The 19,768-nt window shown below is 36.6% G+C and overlaps 1 protein-coding gene across 1 annotated transcript in view; it reads right to left on the reverse strand.

Moving 5' to 3' along the window:
• The window catches only part of LOC137387917 (zinc finger protein 850-like), a 47,912-nt gene that overhangs the window by 20,493 nt on the left and 7,651 nt on the right, over positions 1-19,768 (reverse strand). The window contains 7 exon segments of the mRNA XM_068074431.1: positions 17-914; positions 8,360-9,836; positions 14,444-14,500; positions 14,900-14,962; positions 15,282-15,338; positions 16,078-16,134; positions 17,957-18,019. Coding sequence (XP_067930532.1) covers positions 17-914; positions 8,360-9,836; positions 14,444-14,500; positions 14,900-14,962; positions 15,282-15,338; positions 16,078-16,134; positions 17,957-18,019 — 2,672 coding nt within the window.

Genomic DNA, 19,768 nt, shown 5'->3' on the forward strand with positions numbered 1-19,768 from the left:
AACTTAACCATCGGACTCGGGAGTGATAAAGCAGGTCCTGGTGATCCGCATCAGTTTCCTCCAGAAACGTAATGAACTGACGGTGCTGAAGTCCCCTTGCACGAATAAAGTTGACGAGTTTCACGACAGGATTCACAACATGATTCAGCTGTAATACCGATTTACATAGAGATTCCTGGTGGATGATGCAGTGGAGAAAAATAACATCCTGGTCAGGATTTTCATCTTTGACTTTATTCTGGATTCTCCTCAGCAGGCCAACGTTTTTCCCCGTTAAATTCGGAGATCCATCTGTGGTGACATTGATAAGTTTGCTCCAAGGGAGCTTCATATTTTCGATGACAGCAGACACCCGGTCATACAAGTCTTCTCCCCGTGTTTGTCCTTTCAGAGACTCCATTGTCAAAAACTCCTCTGTTATTTCAAAAGTGTCGTTAATCCCTCGGATAAAAATGAGGAGCTGAGCAGTGTCTTTGACATCGTTGCTTTCATCCAGTGCTAATGAATATAATGTGAATGACTCCGCCTTTTTATTTAAGTTGCTGGTGATATCTTCATCTATTAGTTCCACACGGCGAGTCACTGTCCTGCGCGATAAACTGATTTTTTCAAATTTGTCTTTGCTCTCTGGGCACAAGACACTTACTGTCTCCACCATACATTCTTTTACAAACTCGCCTTCAGACAGAGGCTTGCTGGCCTTTGCCAGTTTGAATGAAAGCATAAAACTGGCCTTGGTGCTTGACTCCTGAATGGCAGTTTGGCGGTGAAAAAAGTTTTGTTGAGCCTGTAAATTAGCCGCCAACTTCTGAGCAGTAGCTTCCCGTTCTTTTGTTGATAGCTTGCTAGCATAGTTAGCATGCTTTGTAGTAAAGTGACGGCTAATATTATATTCTTTAAAAACTGCCAGTTTCCTGACATCAGGCATACAGCAGATGATCGGTGTTCAGTGAAAAAATATTTAGTTGTCCACTCCTTTTTGAACACTCGACATTTTCTGTCCACTTTCCTTTTCTTAGATCCGCTCATTTTTACAGAAGGGCTGAGGGGTCATAAAGCAAACGTGGAGTACCGTAATATGTGGAACCTCAACAAAGTCAGTGTATCTAGAGTGCGCCATCTAGTGGGAACACATTAGAATTGCAGGGAAAATAAAACATTAAACCATAACTGTCACGAACAACTTTTATCGTATTTACTAGGTAAATCAGACACGCTGATTCCGATTTTGTACTCAAAATAAAGATTAGGCAACTAACCTTCAAAGTCATTTAAGCTTTTATAAAGCGTTTCAATATCCGTTTCGAAAACAACACAATCGGCATTACAAGCTCCGCCCATTTAGAATTACAAGTCCGATTTAGAATAATAGAGATGGGTGTCTTAAAACCCATTATTATCTAAATCCAGCCTGTAAAATAATTTCATTTTTTTATGAAAGGTATATAAACTATTTAAAATTGCTCGTAGCTTGTTACATGACGTTTAAATGGGCTGAATGCCGAGAAAAATGAGCTCAAAAAGCGCGGTTATATCACAAGCTAGCGTTGGTATCGCGCTTTTAAAAATATGCAATGCTAAATAGCGTATCTACCTTTCAGAACAGACTGATATTATTTTTAAGGCTGAATTTAGATATTAATGGTATTTAAAACACCCATCTCTATTATTCTAAATCGGTCTAAACATCCCTACGCAACTTTTGTTCCTATAAAGCTAGGTTTCGTCACATAATTTTGGGCGGAGCTTGTTATGGCGATCGTGTTGTTTTCGAGACCAAAATTAAAACGCTGTAAAAAGCCTTCACTACTCTGAAAGTAAGTAGACTAATCTTTATTTTGAGTACAAAATCGGAATCAGCGTGTTTGATATACCTAGTTAATACGATAAAAGTGGTTCGTGACAGTTATGGCTTATTTATTTCAAAGTTAATTTATTTAATTTCTTCAAGTTCGGCGGGCCGGATTAAAAAGTTTAACGAGCCGCATGTGTCCCCCGGGCCGTAGTTTGCCCATGCCTGGTCTAGGACACATAATCAGGTGGTAATGTGAAGAGATAGTCTAAGGGAAACTGTTTTAGCTGCTCACTGTGTGTGTAATGATAAGACTGCGGCATGTGTGACATGTCATCTGCATTGGCAGAAATCCCTGGGCACTTTCATTTAATTTCATAGCTGTAAGCAGTCAGAACAGCTGCCCATTCCTGCATCCTGATAGCATCTATGGGAAGAAGATCAGTCTTCAAACCCAAAATAGTTGTGAAGAGCTTGTGGTCTGTTTCAGGAGTGAAATGTTCATCATACTGGTGTACATGAAACTTGGTAGCCCTAAAGATAATAGATAATGCCTCCCTTTTCATCTGGACGTAATTCTTTCCACTTGGACTCAATATGTAAGACGCATATGCAACTGACCTCTCCTGACTATCAAGATATGTGAAAGCACTACTCCCAGACCATAAGCTGAGGCATTACAAGCAAGAAAAAAGGTTTGTAAGCATCATAGGGTGTTAGTGCTCGATCTGTGTAGAAAATTAGCTCAATCGCCTGGAAAAGCCTCTTTACAGATAGCTGACAATGATAAAGTGTTTGTTTGCCTAGCAGTGGGTGCAATGGGTAAAAGTGAGAAGCCTTGCCAGGAAGGAACTTCTACTAATAGTTGATAAGACCAATGAAAGAACTCTCTGCTGTTTTATAAGGGGTGCGCATTCTGCATGTAGGTAGTACTGTGGTAATACCTTACTACCTTAGTACTAAGGTACTAAGTACTAAGGTAATACCTTAGTACTAAGTACTAAGGTAATACCTTAGTACTAAGGTAGTAAGGTAGTACCTTAGTACTAAAGTAATACTTTAGTACGAAGGTAGTACCTTAGTACTAAGGTAGTACTAAGGTAGTAAGGTATTACTTTAGTGAAAGTTCCTGTAAACCGCTTACTTCCTTAGTCCTAAATGGTATATTTAGTACTATCTACTCAGCTCATACCTACCTTAGACATTCAATAAGTTTAGTTTTCAAGTCTTACATAGCATCTGCTGACCTGGAGCTCTAAAACAAACTGGTCTCCTTTTCTTGACAATTACTCTCTTTACTGCTAAATTAAACATTACCCATCATTATATTTAATATAATTTTGACACCAAACCTTAACTATTATAAAACATTCATTGAGCTAATCTGTCTCGTAAACTAGTTGGTATGTTATGCGTATCTGTTATTTAAATTATTACCTAATTGAGTATATCTGACTACATATAAAGGTTATTTACCTCTCTGTAATGGCCTCACGACAGAGAGGTGGTGAAATCAATAGAGCTACCTTAACCTTTGAAACTGCAGTTATTTTCTCTCACAAATAAAGTCATACATTTTTATATAGGCATAAATAATTTTTAAGCTCCGGGTTACAAAAGGTATTGTCTGCAGGTTTAGTGCCAGCAAAAATAGTTTATGCATCAAATTTTTTTAACTGCTGTAAAAAACTTATACAAACTAGTAACAACATTTTATTTTTATTCTTACACGGTATGAAAGTTTTAATTAGTAAACACTAGAAATAAAACTATAAATTTAATTTTCTCCAAATATTTGTGACTAAAAATCAATAATATGAATTTGTTCAAGTTTTTATTATACATTACAAGTTATAATTGATATAAACATTAATATTTAAAAACTACTATCCAATCAAATTGTATTTAAAAAACACTAATCACAATGTGGATATAACAAACATTATAAAAAATGTTGGTATATACAGTAGCTGTCAACAAACCCAGTCTCAGCATACAGGGAGTCTCCATTTGACATTTTATTATATTTTTAAAGTTAGTGATTTAGATTCATGCTCTTTCATTATGCATTGCAAATGATATTTGTCTAGCAAATTTTGCTTCAACATAATTATTGATTTGAACTTGTTCATGTGTATTAAAATAAATAATTATATTTGCATAGCTGTGTGAAAATAGATAATTTAAAACTACAATCCAATTAAATGTTTATTATTTAACTACTCACAGCACTGAAAATCAGTTATACAAATCCTAATGGTAATGTATATGCACCGTAATAATACATTTAAAAATAAATGAGCCACAAGGAAATATGTTCACGTTGGAATATCCACCAACCCAAGCCAGTCTAAACAATAAAAAGTTGTGCTGATTTAACAAATAGGTTCAAGGAAAACAATAATACAATTTAGCAAATTGAAAAGTGAATTGGCAATTAAAAACTGAAAAGTGAAGTTAAAATAAAAACTGAGAACAGACAACCAATGCCGTCAATCCCTGTAGCACTAGCTAAGAATCTCAAATGATGAGTTGCATTCTCTTTTAAATATGATTGTACCAGCAAAGAGCAGACAACCCGCTATTTCATGTTTTCATATTTGAATTTATACGAGAACTTAAGATTTTTAGTTGAAGCGTATAGTGAGGAGTAATAACTCCAACTAGCTACACCACGTTTCCAATAAGAATGGCTAAAATATCAATAGCTAGTAGAGACAGGTATATATTACTGTAGGTGGATCACAGGAGATCGGCACTTACATTAACTGTCTTTGAATACCATCAATACTTTACAGAGTGACAGGGTACGAACATGTATTAGTATTGATATATAAAACACCTGCTACAATATGAGTGTGGTAGCTGGATATATCCAGGCTGCGAGTTTGTCTTATCATAGGCCAAGGTGACATTACTAACAGGTGCTCTATATGTCTATGCATAGAAAAGCTCATCTTCCAGAGATCAAATCTCTGTTAGCCATTACCTATTTTGTTGAGTTAATTTACCTTTACTACAAATAATAATTAAATTATTATATCTAGTTGAGATGATATGGTATCAATGAGAATGATATATTAGTAGTAGTACGTTAGTCAGATACTCCGACGGGTGTCAATGGATGCTATTTTTCTATATTTAATAGTTGATTCACAGGTCTACACAACATCTCGCAAAAAGCAAGAAATTAAAAAATGAATCTTGCTGGCAACTATACACTGTGTCTAACTCAGTGATTTTCAACCACTGTGCCGCGGCACACTAGTGTGCCGTGAGAGATCCTCAGGTGTGCCGTGAGAAATTATCCAAGGTCCCTTTTTAAATACAGGTTCCTCAGGCTCTGAGGCAACTTATGCGGTAGTAGTGTTGTACTTGAATGCCAAGGTCTTGATGTAGTAGGCTAAATATCCAGGCACTATGATCTAGGTGCATCTACTTTAGTGTTTGATGCATTGTCAATGCATTTAATATCGGCCCACAAAACTCAAAGTCCATCGAAAGCGGTCGTTTAGTACAATACGCCTAGTTAGGCCCCTCTGATTACTAACTAGTGTGATGAATGTCAAAGTGTCGCTCAAATCAATGATATACAGCCCCTAACTGAACTGAAACAGGATCGGGTTTAAAACTAAGATTTGCTGATCCTCCTTTGGACAGTTTTCGGTTGACTGCTGCCAAGGAGTTCCCCATTCTGACCAACAAAGCTATTCTCACATTGCTCCCATTTTCTACCTCATATCTGTGTGAGCTGAGCTTTTCAAGCCTAACTTCTATAAAAACTAAAAGCAAAGTGAGACTGAGAGCTGTTGAAGAAGAGCTTTGTGTCTTTCTTTTATTCCTGACAGAATATTGGCACTATGTTTATCTAAACAGCCCCAGGTTTCACACTGACTGAGTATCAATAAATTGATGAATTTTATTGTGATTAAATATACTGTTCAGAGTGTCATTTTATAAAATTTTTGGTTAGTGGTGTGCCGCAAAAATTTAGCAATGTAAAAATGTGCCTTGACTCAAAAAAGGTTGAAAAACACTGGTCTAACTAACCTTGAACTTAGTAAGCCGATTTTAGGCTTTTGGACACGTTCCTAATCCGAGTCTCCATCCTCCCTCAAAAAGACAAAACTGAATTCTTCAGAACAAAATGACTTTAGGCAAAACCGGGTTCTTAAATTTAATTTGCCTTTAGAGAAGTTAAATTAAAAATTAAATTTAGGGAAATGCCAGTTTCAGAACCAAATGTGCTACACAATACACAGAACAGATACATTATCTTTAGCTAGTCAGATGATGATGGTAAAACACTGAGATGTAGTGAGATATAGTGAGCATTGAAAGATGAGGGATGATTCAGTGTAGTCATACACTGGTTAGTAAACTTTGAAGGTTGACCTGCAACAATATTCACATTACCGTTAATTGATATGAAAAGATTCACCATGTCTTTCTCTGTTGTGTTGTAGGTGCAAAATATGTGGAAAGGTGATTACAAGCTCTTAAAAGCTAAAAAACGAACAGAAAATCGCAGCCACACGAGACCGCCGTAGTTTGGATTCCCTTTCCAAAACGGCTCAAATGTGATGTAATTGTGAGAGATGGTTTCTGTTTACACTTTCTTGCAACCTTATTCGTCGAAAGATTTTCGCAAATATACTTCACGCATTCAATAAAACCATGTCTTTTGTTCTTACGCGTCTGTTTTATCATCATTGTAATGCTGTCACTTTTAGCACTGATATCTTATAACTTACCGTAAAAAATCGTTAAACTTTTTAACCTTAGCTCGAAGGAGTACATATTATTGTCTGATATCATGACGAGCCTGTTGGTCACCTGTAATAATCGAAGTGCCGCAAAAATTATTTGTGAAGTATTGGGTCACATGATCAGATTATGACTTGACGATTGAATAATGCCAAAATAAAACTAAAGTAGCGAGCATCTATAATTGATACGGGGTCTTTGGTAAAACCCGAAGTGTTTGTCATAAACTAGAACTACGATAAGTTTTATATTGAGCTTTTTATTGGCCTTTCAATTCACGCGAGAACATCACGTGACAAGACGATAACCAAATTTCGTGGTTACGTCATAGAAATAAAGACATTCCAATCTACAGCGGCTTTTCGTTTTTGAGCTTTTAAGAGCTTGTAATCACATTTCCACATATTTGGCACTTACAACACAACAGAGTAAGACATGGTGAATATTTTGATACCAAATAACTGTAAAGTGAATTTTATTGCAAGTCAACCTTTATATTTGAGGAGTAACTCTGATTATCCTTAGTTTACTAGTAAATATACAGTGATACTTCATGCTTCCTTTCTTTAACATTACGTCTTTTTGTGCATGATGATTCTTGAAATGTCATGCTATTTGGCATTTATGATATCCCTCAAGTGTCTAAGATTATGTTGTTCCAGCACCATTTATTACTATTATCTATTATCAAACTTAATATCCTTTGAGGATAAGTGAATATATTGACAAAGTTAATTCTCTCCTAAGATGGCCATAGTTACTAATATGTTTGTAAAAACAACTCCAGAAGTTGATACCTATTGAAACTATCAGGGTAATTGTCCTGCCAGTGCAGCGTATATAGCTTCGTCTCCTAATATGAAATGTTTATTATTTTGATACTGTTATATAAAACTGTAGTGTATCAGTATTAGGTCATAACCTGTTACTATAGTGTGCTAGTCGCGGGCCACATAAGTGCAAGAATCTTAGTATGTTATGATCCTTGGCTGATACTGGTACAATGTAAAGCCCATAGATTTGTAAAGGATGAATTATGATGCATTGTAATAATAATTGCAATATCAAAGCAGATTCCTCAAATACTGCATTCCTCAACTTGAATATAATTACAAAGCATCGCAGGTATTTTTGGGCAACACTTAGTGAAAGTTGGTAATCTTAATTTCATGCACTTAGCTGTTGTGGGACTTATTACACTATCTTATTACATTGTGGGACTTATTACACTATAGGCATTAAAAAGATTCATGCACTATTAAAATTTAAGCTTTGCTAAAACTATTTGACTACAAATAAAAGATTCAATACTTCTGGTGTCTGAAGCTTTTGTCGCGAGAATCAGCCCAAATACCTATAGCCAGTCATAAGCCATGTTTATATTGATTCAACCACACCAAACCGAAGATTATAATTATTAGACAACTTATTCTTATCAAACATAATATTTATTTTTTAAAATAATTGAATTAATCATCATTTAATATGCAACAGATGTGATCATACAGCTATATAACTTTTACAAAGCAAAGTAGGTGTATGTGTGTGCATTAAAATGCATGCGGAGATGTACAGTCGCATGTTTTACGATGAAACCGCTTCTCCAAATTATGAAGTGACAAGAGGAGCAACTACAGCAAATCTAGGATCGGAATGGTTTTACTTCGACATGAATCTTTATATGGCTTGTCAGTTGACTGCGCTGAGTAAACCTATTACTGCTCATCTTACACTGATATGAGTTTTCTCCAGGGCCAGTTTTCATGTAGTCTCATGTATCCCTTTAATAAAAAAGCTTACAGCTGTACATCTTGCATTGGAATGGTACTTTTCGGGTGGGAGTTCTCCTTTAACTTGTCAATTGACAATGTTGAGTACATACTCTTGCAACTCTTACGGTATTAGGATGGCTTCTTTCCAGTATGAGTCCTCATGTGGTTTACAAGACTACTGCGCTGACTAAAGCTCCTGCTGCACACCTCACACTGAAATGGCTTTTCTCCAGTATGAGTCCTTGTGTGTCTTGTTAGATGACTTCGCTGAACAAAGCTCTTGCTGCACAGCTCACATTGGAATGGCTTTTCTCCAGTATGACTTCTCGTGTGAATTGTTAGATGACTGTGATGAGAAAACCTACTGCTGCACATCTCACATTGAAATGGCTTGTCTCCAGTATGAGTTTTCAGGTGGCTTTTGAGATTCTTAGGCCGAGAAAATCTTTTGTTGCATATCATACATTGAAACGGCTTCTCTCCAGTGTGAGTCCTCATGTGGCTTGTGAGGTAAATGCGATCAGTAAACCTAATACTGCACATCTCACATTGGAATTGCTTCTCAGTGTGAGTGCTCATGTGTCTTGTTAGACCGCTGCGGTGAGCAAACCTACTACTGCACATTTCACATTGAAACGGCTTTTCTCCAGTATGAGTCCTCATGTGGACTGTTAGATCACCACGGCGAACAAATCTACTACTGCACATCTCACATTGAAACGGTTTCTCTCCGGTATGAGTCTTCAAGTGGATTTTAAGATCGCTTCCCCGAGGGAAGCTCTTACTGCATATCATACATTGAAAATTCTTCTCTCCAATGTGAGTCCTCATGTGTATTGTTAGACTACCACGATGAAAAAAGCTCTTGCTGCACATCTCACACTGGAATGGCTTTTCTCCGGTGTGAGACCTTGTGTGACATGTTAGATCACCGCGGCGAGCAAATCTGCTACTGCAAATCTCACATTGAAATGGCTTCTCTCCAGTATGGATCAGCATGTGGCTTTTGAGATTGCTGCGCCGAGGAAAGCTTCTTTTGCATATCATACATGGAAATGGCTTCTCTCCAGTGTGAGTCCTTATGTGACTTGTTAGAGCACTGCGGCGAGCAAACATACTTTTGCACATCTCACATTGGAATGGCTTCTCTCCAGTATGAATCCTCATGTGACTCACTAGATCACCGCGACGAGCAAACCTGCTACTGCACATCTCACATTGAAATGGCTTCTCTCCAGCGTGGATCTGCAGGTGGCTTCTGAGATTGCTGTGTCGAGGAAAGCTTTTGCTGCATACCATGCATTGAAATGGCTTCCCTCCAGTATGAATCCTCATGTGAATTGTTAGATGACTGCGATGAGTAAACCTACTGCTGCACATCTTACATTGAAATAATGTCTTTTTTGTGCGAACTTTCTTCTTTGTCTTTAGAGTGCTTTTACATAATGATCTTGTCGGTAGAACATTTTGGTACCTTCGAAAGAATTTCGGTCCACAATAATCACCTAAAATGCAAAAAAATTCTTAATCATACAATGCAAAATCTCTTTCGCAGACTACAAATAAATTATGATATTTTCCTTAAAGGTTGACTTGCAACAAAATTCCCATTACCGTTATTTGATATGAAAGATTCACCATGTCTTACTCTGTTGTGTTGTAGGTGCAAAATATGTGGAAAGATGATTACGAGCTCTTACAAGCTCAAAAACGAACAGAAAACTGCAGCCACACGAGACCGCCGTAGTTTGGATTCTCTTCCCAAAACAGCTCAAATGTGAAGTAGTTGTGAGAGATGGTTTCTGTTTACACTTTCTTGCAACCTTATTCGTCGAAATATTTTCACAAATATACTTCACGCATTTAATAAAACCATGTCTATTGTTCTTACGCGTCTATTTTATCGTCATTGTAATGCTTTCACTTTTAGCACTGATATCTTATAACTTACCGTAAAAAAATCGTTAAAAATTTTTAACCTTAGCTCGAAGGAGTACATATCATTGTCTAATAATCGTGACGAGCCTGTTGGTCACCTGTGACAATTGAAAAATGCTGCAAAAATTATTTGCGAAGTGTTGGGTTACATGATCAGAGAACGACTTGACGATTGAATAATGCCGAAACAAAACTGTAAAGTAGCGAGCATCTATATTTGATATGGGGTCTTCGGTAAAACCCGAAGTGTTTGTCATAAACTAGTACTACGATAAGTTTTATATTGAGCTTTGTATTGGCCTTTCAATTCACATGAGAACATACGTGAAAAGACGATAACCAAATTTCGAGGTTACGTCATCGAAATAAAGATATTCCAATATACGACGGCTTTTCGTTTTTGAGCTTTTAAGTGCTTGTAATCACATTTCTACATATTTGGCACTTACAACACAACAGAGTAAAACATGGGGAATCTTTTGATACCAAATAACTGCAATGTGAATTTTGTTGCAAGTCAACCTTTAAAGCAGCAGCTTGTCAAAGATGGCACACTTTCCTTTACACTTCCGCTCGAAAAGCAAAAACATGGACGCTGCAAAACATTTTTACAGCCCTGTGGCACACGGGCACTGTACTAGCACACACAAGTATTGTGGTGCTCCAAAAGTGTCATTCAAACCCTACAAGTAATGTAAGATGACATTCTGTAGTGCTCATCTCATTAATGTCCAATTTGGGTAACAATTCAAGAACATGGTCTATGTTTAACAAAAAAATATAGCAACTTACTAATATCAAAACCAACCACCAGAAGTGAAACATTATAAAGGAATATTATTGCCTAAAATAAACTATGCCGCTATGTCTGTACACATCTGGCCTTATGCTACAACAGCCAGTCTTCATATAGTCAAGTACTAATAGCAACCTCTAGATGTATTTTGATACAAGAGATTTTTCTCAAGTCTATCAAACCTTAATGAGTAAGTTGATATGACCAACATTGTTTTGTCAAGGATGTACTTGCAATCATCTGGTATTTATTAGTCCTAGGTTTACTAAAGTTGCGTAAACCTAGGAGGTTTATAAGTACACTAGCTGTGCCTTCTGGCGTTGCCTGGGTATCAAAATTCAGCTTATAAACAATGAGAAGTGATGAGATTTGCTTCCCACTCGCTGGCAAACAACTCTCCAGCAAGTGGCAGGCCAGTGCCAAGGGGCCTGGCACAATGTCAATGAAAAATTCCGCTAACCTAGTTAGTAAGCCTTAAATGCCGACAGGCAATGACATTGCATAAGCATTGTTGCCCAGCTAGGCTATTCTAAAAATAGCTATAGCCGGAATACAGACAGACATACGACATACTTTGAGAAATATATATATAAATATGTACTCAGTGAATCCTAACTTGAAAATGGCAAAAAATAGCAGTAAGTAGAATAAACCAGCAATGCAGAAATATTGGACAAGCTTAGTAAATCTACAGCCCATAATCATACATGAAATCATACTGACAAAATCATATATGACAAATCATACTGAAAAAAGGAAACCTACGAAAAATACAGGTTCATGATGATTTAGAGAATAATACAATAGAGTGTAAAACGGAGCTTAGACTATGACTATTAAACAAAAACTTTGAGATGAAAACTAGGCTAGATGCATCACCAATGTGGTGCAATTGCAACAACAAAAATAACTATTTAATAACCTCAAAATGGGTCTATTATAAAGGAATTCAACATTAATTTGTGATGGAAACAAGAGACTGAAAACTGCTTCAATACAAAAGCTAGCGAAATGCAAACTTCTAAAACCACGCAAAATGATAACTAATGAGACGAATCTACCGTTTAAAAAGACAAAAGTAAATTAACAAAAGAAATCTCCTCAATTTTCCATCTAATATGTAGGACTCCTAAGAACAGCCTGAAAGCTCAAAACACTTTGGTGGAAACACTTACTCTAGTATAGCTAACCTTCAATTAACTTAAGGTGGTTATTAAGGGTTGTAGCCTCCAGATATTGATCCTAATATCTTTGTAGATACAAAATAATGTCTTGTTGCATCCGACTTAGAACCTCAGCCAATGAGATCTGTTAGGCTGCTAAGTAAATTTTGCTTCAATTTATTATACCAACATTTACCAAGTGCTCTAAACAGTGTTATACTGACCATTCGGCATAGTATGGACACAAGTTTTGCTGAGTCATCTGAGAACAAAATAATCATCCAAGAAAAAACCTGTAAATCCGATTTGACTAGAGAAAACCGAACCGCATCAAATAGCAATCTAACCTTGACAAAATCTAACTTGCACAAAAGCATAAAAAGCACAAAACATTTTGATCCTTGCTATTTATGAAGAGCAAGTAAATGCAATGTGTAATGTGCTTGCTAAAATAGACCAACGTTCACCAAAATAGATAGCCAGCATGTACTACAGACTGATTATCTTTTCAACCATTGCTGTATAGCAATCAAACATTATCGTCTGGCTATCCAACAATTCTGCATCTAAACAAAGAACCACCAGATGTTATAGCCGGACTGCCTGTCTTAAGCTGGCAATATAACCAGATCATCTAATCCACTGAGTAACACAGAATGAGACATGAACCGTCTAGACGACATATTGTAAAGGCTGCTGATGGAACCCTAGATCCTGGTCTCGGCCTATCGGCATAAAATGCCTCAACATACAGGTACCATGATGTGGAGCACTATAATATGCTTCCGAAAGGTAGCCAGAGCCAAATGATGAATAAAGACAACCATGTTGCTTCAACTCAATAATTCATTCAAAGAGAAAGCAGAGAACTGCGGACAAAACAACCAAGTCGAAGCCATCTTTGAAAAGCTCAGGCTTGGTTCACCCTCTCTTCTAGGTAGACTTGTTTAAACTAAGTACCCTGAAGAGGTTCATAGAAATTCCCAATCTGGAATCATGCCGTCCGTGTGGAACACATGGCACAGAAAACCTTCTGGCATACACTGAACAATCAATACCACCGCTGCATCAATACCTAATGGCCATGCTGACTCCCCTGTTGACTGAGACCAGTAAATGAAGTCAGGTGCATAGAGGAGCCAGCCGGGTAGGTCACAGTAGTTCAGAACCAAATAGTTAGCCAGCTTGCACTTCAGGTGCAACAGCTGACGAAGCAGGTTCGTTAGCAGTAGAATGAGTATGGCTCCGAGGAGGTAACCCTGGCGAAGCCAGTTTATGCTAGGGGTGCAAATGACAGGAACATGTCTAATGAGACTGCTCAACCAAAAGCGCATGAACCAAGGTCTCCACAGTTGTGCCAACTACTGGTTGCAGTAAGGTCCTCAACAGTTATAACCTCAACAAAGGTTGTCCCGACCATAAGATCCACGGCGTCAGAATGGGCCCCAGCACAGAAAGTTTCAAGGAGCAATGGGGGAGGTGATGTGGAGATCCTTTCCTATAGCCACACAGAGGTGACAAGAGTGAACTTTCACTATAATCTCCCAGAATGGGGAAGTGACACAAGGGTCTCCCGAGATAGCCACCTGAAATGGGGAGGTGACAGGAAGATCCTCCAACATAGCCTTCTGGGACTATTATGAAACCCTAAAGAAGCTGGAGTCTGGACCCCTGAAGGCCGCTCAGCAGCTATAAAAAAAGGCAGCCAAAGCCAAAACGAGCCCCATTAATCATGATTGCGAGTGGACTCAAACAGCAACTAAAAAAGACCAGACCCAAGACCACCTAGTAACCTGCCTTCAAAACGGCACGACCAGCTTTGACTGCGGCACCAACTCCAAACCGGGCGAACACACAAGAGACCAGACCTGGTGACGACAGGCTCATAAATGTCTAAACCAAACCCTGTTGCCATTCATTACACTAAATATTTTGGCATGATACCTTTATTGATAGCACAGCAACAAATTGTTGCATAGGCATCTCAAAAGAGAATATTTATCTAAGAGTAGATGAGTGAATGCACTTTTAACAGGGAAACCCAGTTTAATGATGAATATCTTGCAACTTGTGCCTTTTGGTAACACTTGTGAAATGTAACACTATGTCGGGACCAACCTGAGAGGTAAATATAAATATTAATATGACTACCCAAGTGTTTAATATCCCATTGATGGACCTGATATCACATCCAATATACTACGGCCATATTTACCTTCATCACCGTGTTTGTTGACTGAAACACTCTCTGGTTCTTGATTAGGTTCAGTATCTACAATATAAACAACTTAAATACACATAAATATATCGAGTAATCTCATTTGTACAAAAAATTAAACAAATTAGTGATAGAGATTAAATGTAGCTAAATATATGTGACCAAAACTCAGGTAACATCTGGCAGTCAAACATAAAAATTTTCTAAAAAATGACTCACACTCTCATGAACCTGTGTTTAGTTAATGAAATACTCAACTCCCTAACTTCAAAATTGAACTTCAGAAGAACCTTGTATCTTAGTACAATCGACTCCACTTCTTCAAACTTCACTTCCCCAGACTTTCAACTGTCCAGACAATAGTAATTATCATATTCATTTAACTGGGAAGAACCTAACATCAGAGCAATTCAACAAAAGTTATCAGCATTATTTGATAAATCTTTAACTAACCAGTTGGGTAGAGATTATCCGCACCACAATCAGAACCTGGTTCTATTTTCACTTCTGCAACTCCTACAATACAGATGAGTATCTAGAGGAAATGATCACGACAGGTTTCTTGTATTTAAGTATAGTAAGTTGCCATGATTACTATGAAAAAACATTCCCACATAATTGCCTCTATCACTGTTTGTGTTGACTGATGAATCAACAGGTTCTACTTTAACTTCAACATCTACAATATAATGATAAAGTATAAACACAGTTGTAATCCAAATTCTGTAACTCCTACAATAAAATGAGAATTTATCTAGGGAGAATGATAATGATAACATAACAGATGTAATAAGTTGTCATGACTACTAGGAAAAAATCCTTCCAACATAATTACCTTGAGTACTGTCTATGTTGACTGATGAATCAACAGGTTCTACTTTAACTCCAACATCTACAATGTGGGAATAAATGTAATGATAAATTATAAAAACAGTTGTAATTAAACTATTGCAAAGGATCTACTGTGATCCTTTACTACTCCACAAAGAAACCACACGACTTGGAGTAGAAAAGACAAATGTACATTTCTCTAATATATTGGTCTTTCCATAGAACTCACCAACAAAGTGTGACATAGAGATCAAAATCTCGAATCACCCCGACACTAGATTTAGCATTACTTTTCGGAAGCCCGCCTATTCAAATTTTGTAAAGCAAACATTTTTTTGCTGTCTCGTTGGTAAATTTTGCAATATATGGGTGTTTCTACAACAGGTCAGGGACAGGTTGCCGATGTAACAGGGAACACCACATCATACCTTTTTATCAAACAAAAAGAAACAAGCTTAATCATCTTTCCCGTGCTTTAATACTTGGGTAATAAGGTTACAATGTCATAAGAACAGTTAACTATGGAATGCAAACAATATACTTTACATAAAACAATTGCCTGTCTTACCATACATACAGGTTTCCGATGTAACAGAGACACAAGAGGACACCATTTCACGGTTACACTGGTAATATTGCCAAATGATAACACAATGTCATGAATTTGAAGTAATTTTACTTCCAACATGCAATAACAGTGATTTGATTATACAAAGAGAAGTATTAATATGACTGCATAAGTGTTTAACATCCTGTTGAAGGAACTATAATCACATCCATGATAATACTGCCACATTTACCTTCATCAATGTGTATGCTGACTGAACAGCTCTCTAGGTCTAGAATAGGTCCAGGATCTACAATATAAATAACTTTGATACACGTACATGTATATACAATTAAAGATTTTATTAACTGTATAACCTTTATTTAAACGCCACCTCTATTTGACCACCATTATAATACGACTATCACTATAGAAAGATTGAAAAACAGAGCTCCACCTTTCAATTAAACTTAACCTCTATTTGACAACCAGGTTGACGTTCTTTGATCCTTACAAACCCATGATAGCAAGCGATCATCTTGCTATCATGGATTAGCAGAGATAAAAGAAAAAGATGGGTTCGCAAAAGTGTCCGTAAAATGGTGCTAATAATGACTCGGTTACATTAATAACAATTAATTATTTTGTTGATGATGTTTGTATATATAACCGTTTACTAATCTGTAAAGCGTCACGTTATGTCATTAAAACTTTGAAAGCGGCACCAATGAAATTATTAATAACTGTAACAAGCTTATAGTAAAGCCTTGCTTAATGCAGTCTTAATACTTCGACATATGTGAAAACGATTTAGCAATATGATGGAATCGGTACTAGTATTTTAGGCTAAACTTTTTCATAACATTTCTTTAGCTTTTCTTTAGTTGCGTAAAAAGTGCAATAAATCTAACTGACAACACAGAAATTTTTCTAGGCTAAAAACTGTTTGAACACTAATATTTACAAGTTCAGTAATTAATGTAGAATAAGAGTTGAAGTCAAAAAACACTGTGGAAGACATTGAACAGCCTGGAGAATATGAAATTGGTCCAAAGCAACAAACAGAATGCAACTGTCTGAGCAAATGATGCAAATATTTTTGTTTCAAAAATGTTGATTTTTGATTCTCCATAATTATATTAAATGGAGTGTTTTAATGGTTTGTTCAGGTCAATTGTTCATGAAGATTTATTTGTAGCTTCTGATAGAATTTGCACAGATTAATAGCATATTATTTGATAGCATCCTTGCGTTTATCGTATTTTGGCTTACAATGGATCGGCGTTCATAAATCCTTTTCTATTGCACCTAAAAAGCCAGTTTTAGCTGAAAACTGTAGCAAACATACCAATGCATGAAATGAGTTTTTACGCGGCATTGTTAAATAAACCTACAAAATAAAAAACATGCCTTCAAAATGAAATAAAATATTAAAAGCTTCAACAAAATGCAACATAGGATATAAGATCATTCCAGATTAGTTGATGGAAATATTATTTAACTGGCAGATACATTTTTCAGTTTCCTAATGCATATTTATTCAGCGATCGAGAAGTTGGAGGTGAGTTATAGTAGATTTATTGCACCCCAAAGTAGAGTGGAAGGGTGCAAAATATAGGCGACATTAATGCTAAATTTTTCAAGTACCAGAAATCTGACCTGCTATTCCAAAGATATAACTCCACTGTCTATGTTAACATCTCCTCTAATATACTGCCACTATAGGTGATGGGTTGACAAGTAGAAGGTCATGGCGATCAAGTAGAGATTTCACAGTATACAAATTATCCTAAACAAATTTGAGATAAAAATTAAATGTGACTTAAAACAATGCGCTTAATTCCTGCGGTCAGAGGTAACTATTCTCTAAAAATGACTCACACTTTCTTAGCTCTGATAAATCTATGTTTAGCCAATGAAATCGTCAAATGGGTTGACTTCAGAATTTCTCCATTGTGGTTGTACTTAATCTTGTAATTTAATAGTCGACGCCCGCTTCTTCAGACTCCTCTTCCCCAAACTTTCAATTGTCCCGACAATGATAATTATCATATTAAATTAACTGGGAGGTACCTGACATCAGAGCAATTCAACAGCAGTTATCGCTACTATTTGATAAATCTTAAACTAACCGGTTGGGTAGAGATTATCAGCACCACCATCAGATCTCGGTTCTATTTTCACTTCTGTAACTACTACAATAAATATGAGTTTAGCTAAGAATGGTAATGACAAGCTTCAAATACAAATGTGACCGTGGCCGTCAGAATGTACAATCGTGCGGTAATTGGATTGTTCACAATAGCGCACTTGGCATGCTATACGATATTATATGACTCACCGTCACTATTTTAGTGAACAGTGGTTTATAGTGCATTCAACCCTGCTCTTTCACTTGGTCTCATTTATTTGTGTGTCTGACCAATCATAAAGCAAGAATTGCCATTTACCTCTATCCATATCGGTGATTGCTATGGAATTTTTCAAAACCCAAAATCGTAAGTATAGGCTCTAAATGCGGATTGGATGTGGTTATTTCCTGTTTTACGGCCTCAAGCTAAAACAAAAGAGAACCGCCGCAAAAATTACGGCTAACTAGTAAAATTACGGCTAGTTGATGCTAACAATGAGTATTTCTACTTAGAATCTGAGTCAGCTGCCTCAGATCATAGCGAAAGCAATGATGACGATTGTTATAATAGAGGAATTTTAGAAATACAGCTGCTTGCGCAATATGTGGCTACTAGCAATAATGTAAGTAATAACGATCATCCTAATGAATTAAATCAAATTACAGAGAATAACGATCAGCCTATCACTGCTGATAACATTCCCATTCTAGCTGTTGACATCAAACTAATAAGTGGATGCAAATGTAGGGAATTCTGGCTAGTTTTATGTCATCTGAACAAATTAGCCTCATTAAAACTGTATATCAAGGATTACCAAAGGAAACATTGGATATGGTTGCGTTGGGACAAATTGCCACTAACATAACAAGCAAACCCTTTCAATGTGCTACAATAAATCTCTGCAGTGTACTCTGTGCTACAGTCTGTGTTGAACTACATTAAAAGAGCTCTAGATTGAATGGTCACTTGATGGGTTGATATTTCCGCATCCTGATGCCCTATGTGGTCCCCTTTTGTTGGTCTTACCATGACCTTCTGTATAGGTGGACAATTCTGAATACACTTCCAACACTTTGATAAGTCGTTGGATTGTCATTATATACAGTCATAGCAATACAGATTGATGAGAAGTGCCCTGTTTAAAACATATCCTTTTAATTAAAGTCTTCAGGGTGGTGAGCTTTCAGCGACATATAGTGTTGACCTTACCATGACTTTTGGGAGGTCAACCATTAATCGGATTTGAATAAAAATGCAACCATCATTTTTTTCATGGCCTAAATGTGTAGAATGCCAGGTTTTATCAATATAGGCTGAGATTTAGTGGTCAGTTGCTATGGCATTTTGATTTGTAAACAAATACCAGGGTTTACGATTCATGAATCACCAACTTTATCCTGCTTAAACTCAAGACAACAGTTTATGTTCATTGGGAGACCTTTTTTACTAAATCTTGTATAAGCTTGATTTAAAAATTTTAAAATGCATTAAAATACTCAGAATTTGCTGAGATTAAAGCTTTAAATAATTCAAAAATGTAGTTTTAGCACGATTTTACATTCTGACTGCCTGGGTCACAAATGTAGTGGCATTGTCATGATTACTATGAAAAATCCTTCAAACATTTTCACTGTCTGTGTTCGCTGACAAGTCACTAGTTTCGACTTTAACTTTAAACCATAACTGCCACGAACAACTTTTTTGGTATTTACTAGGTAAATCAGACACGCTGATTCCGATTTTGTAATCAAAATATAGATTAGGCCACTAACTTTCATAGTAATGAAGGGTTTTTTATAGCGTTTTAATATC

The sequence above is a fragment of the Watersipora subatra genome, chromosome 2 (genome assembly GCF_963576615.1).
Source record: "Watersipora subatra chromosome 2, tzWatSuba1.1, whole genome shotgun sequence".
Taxonomy (NCBI): domain Eukaryota; kingdom Metazoa; phylum Bryozoa; class Gymnolaemata; order Cheilostomatida; family Watersiporidae; genus Watersipora; species Watersipora subatra.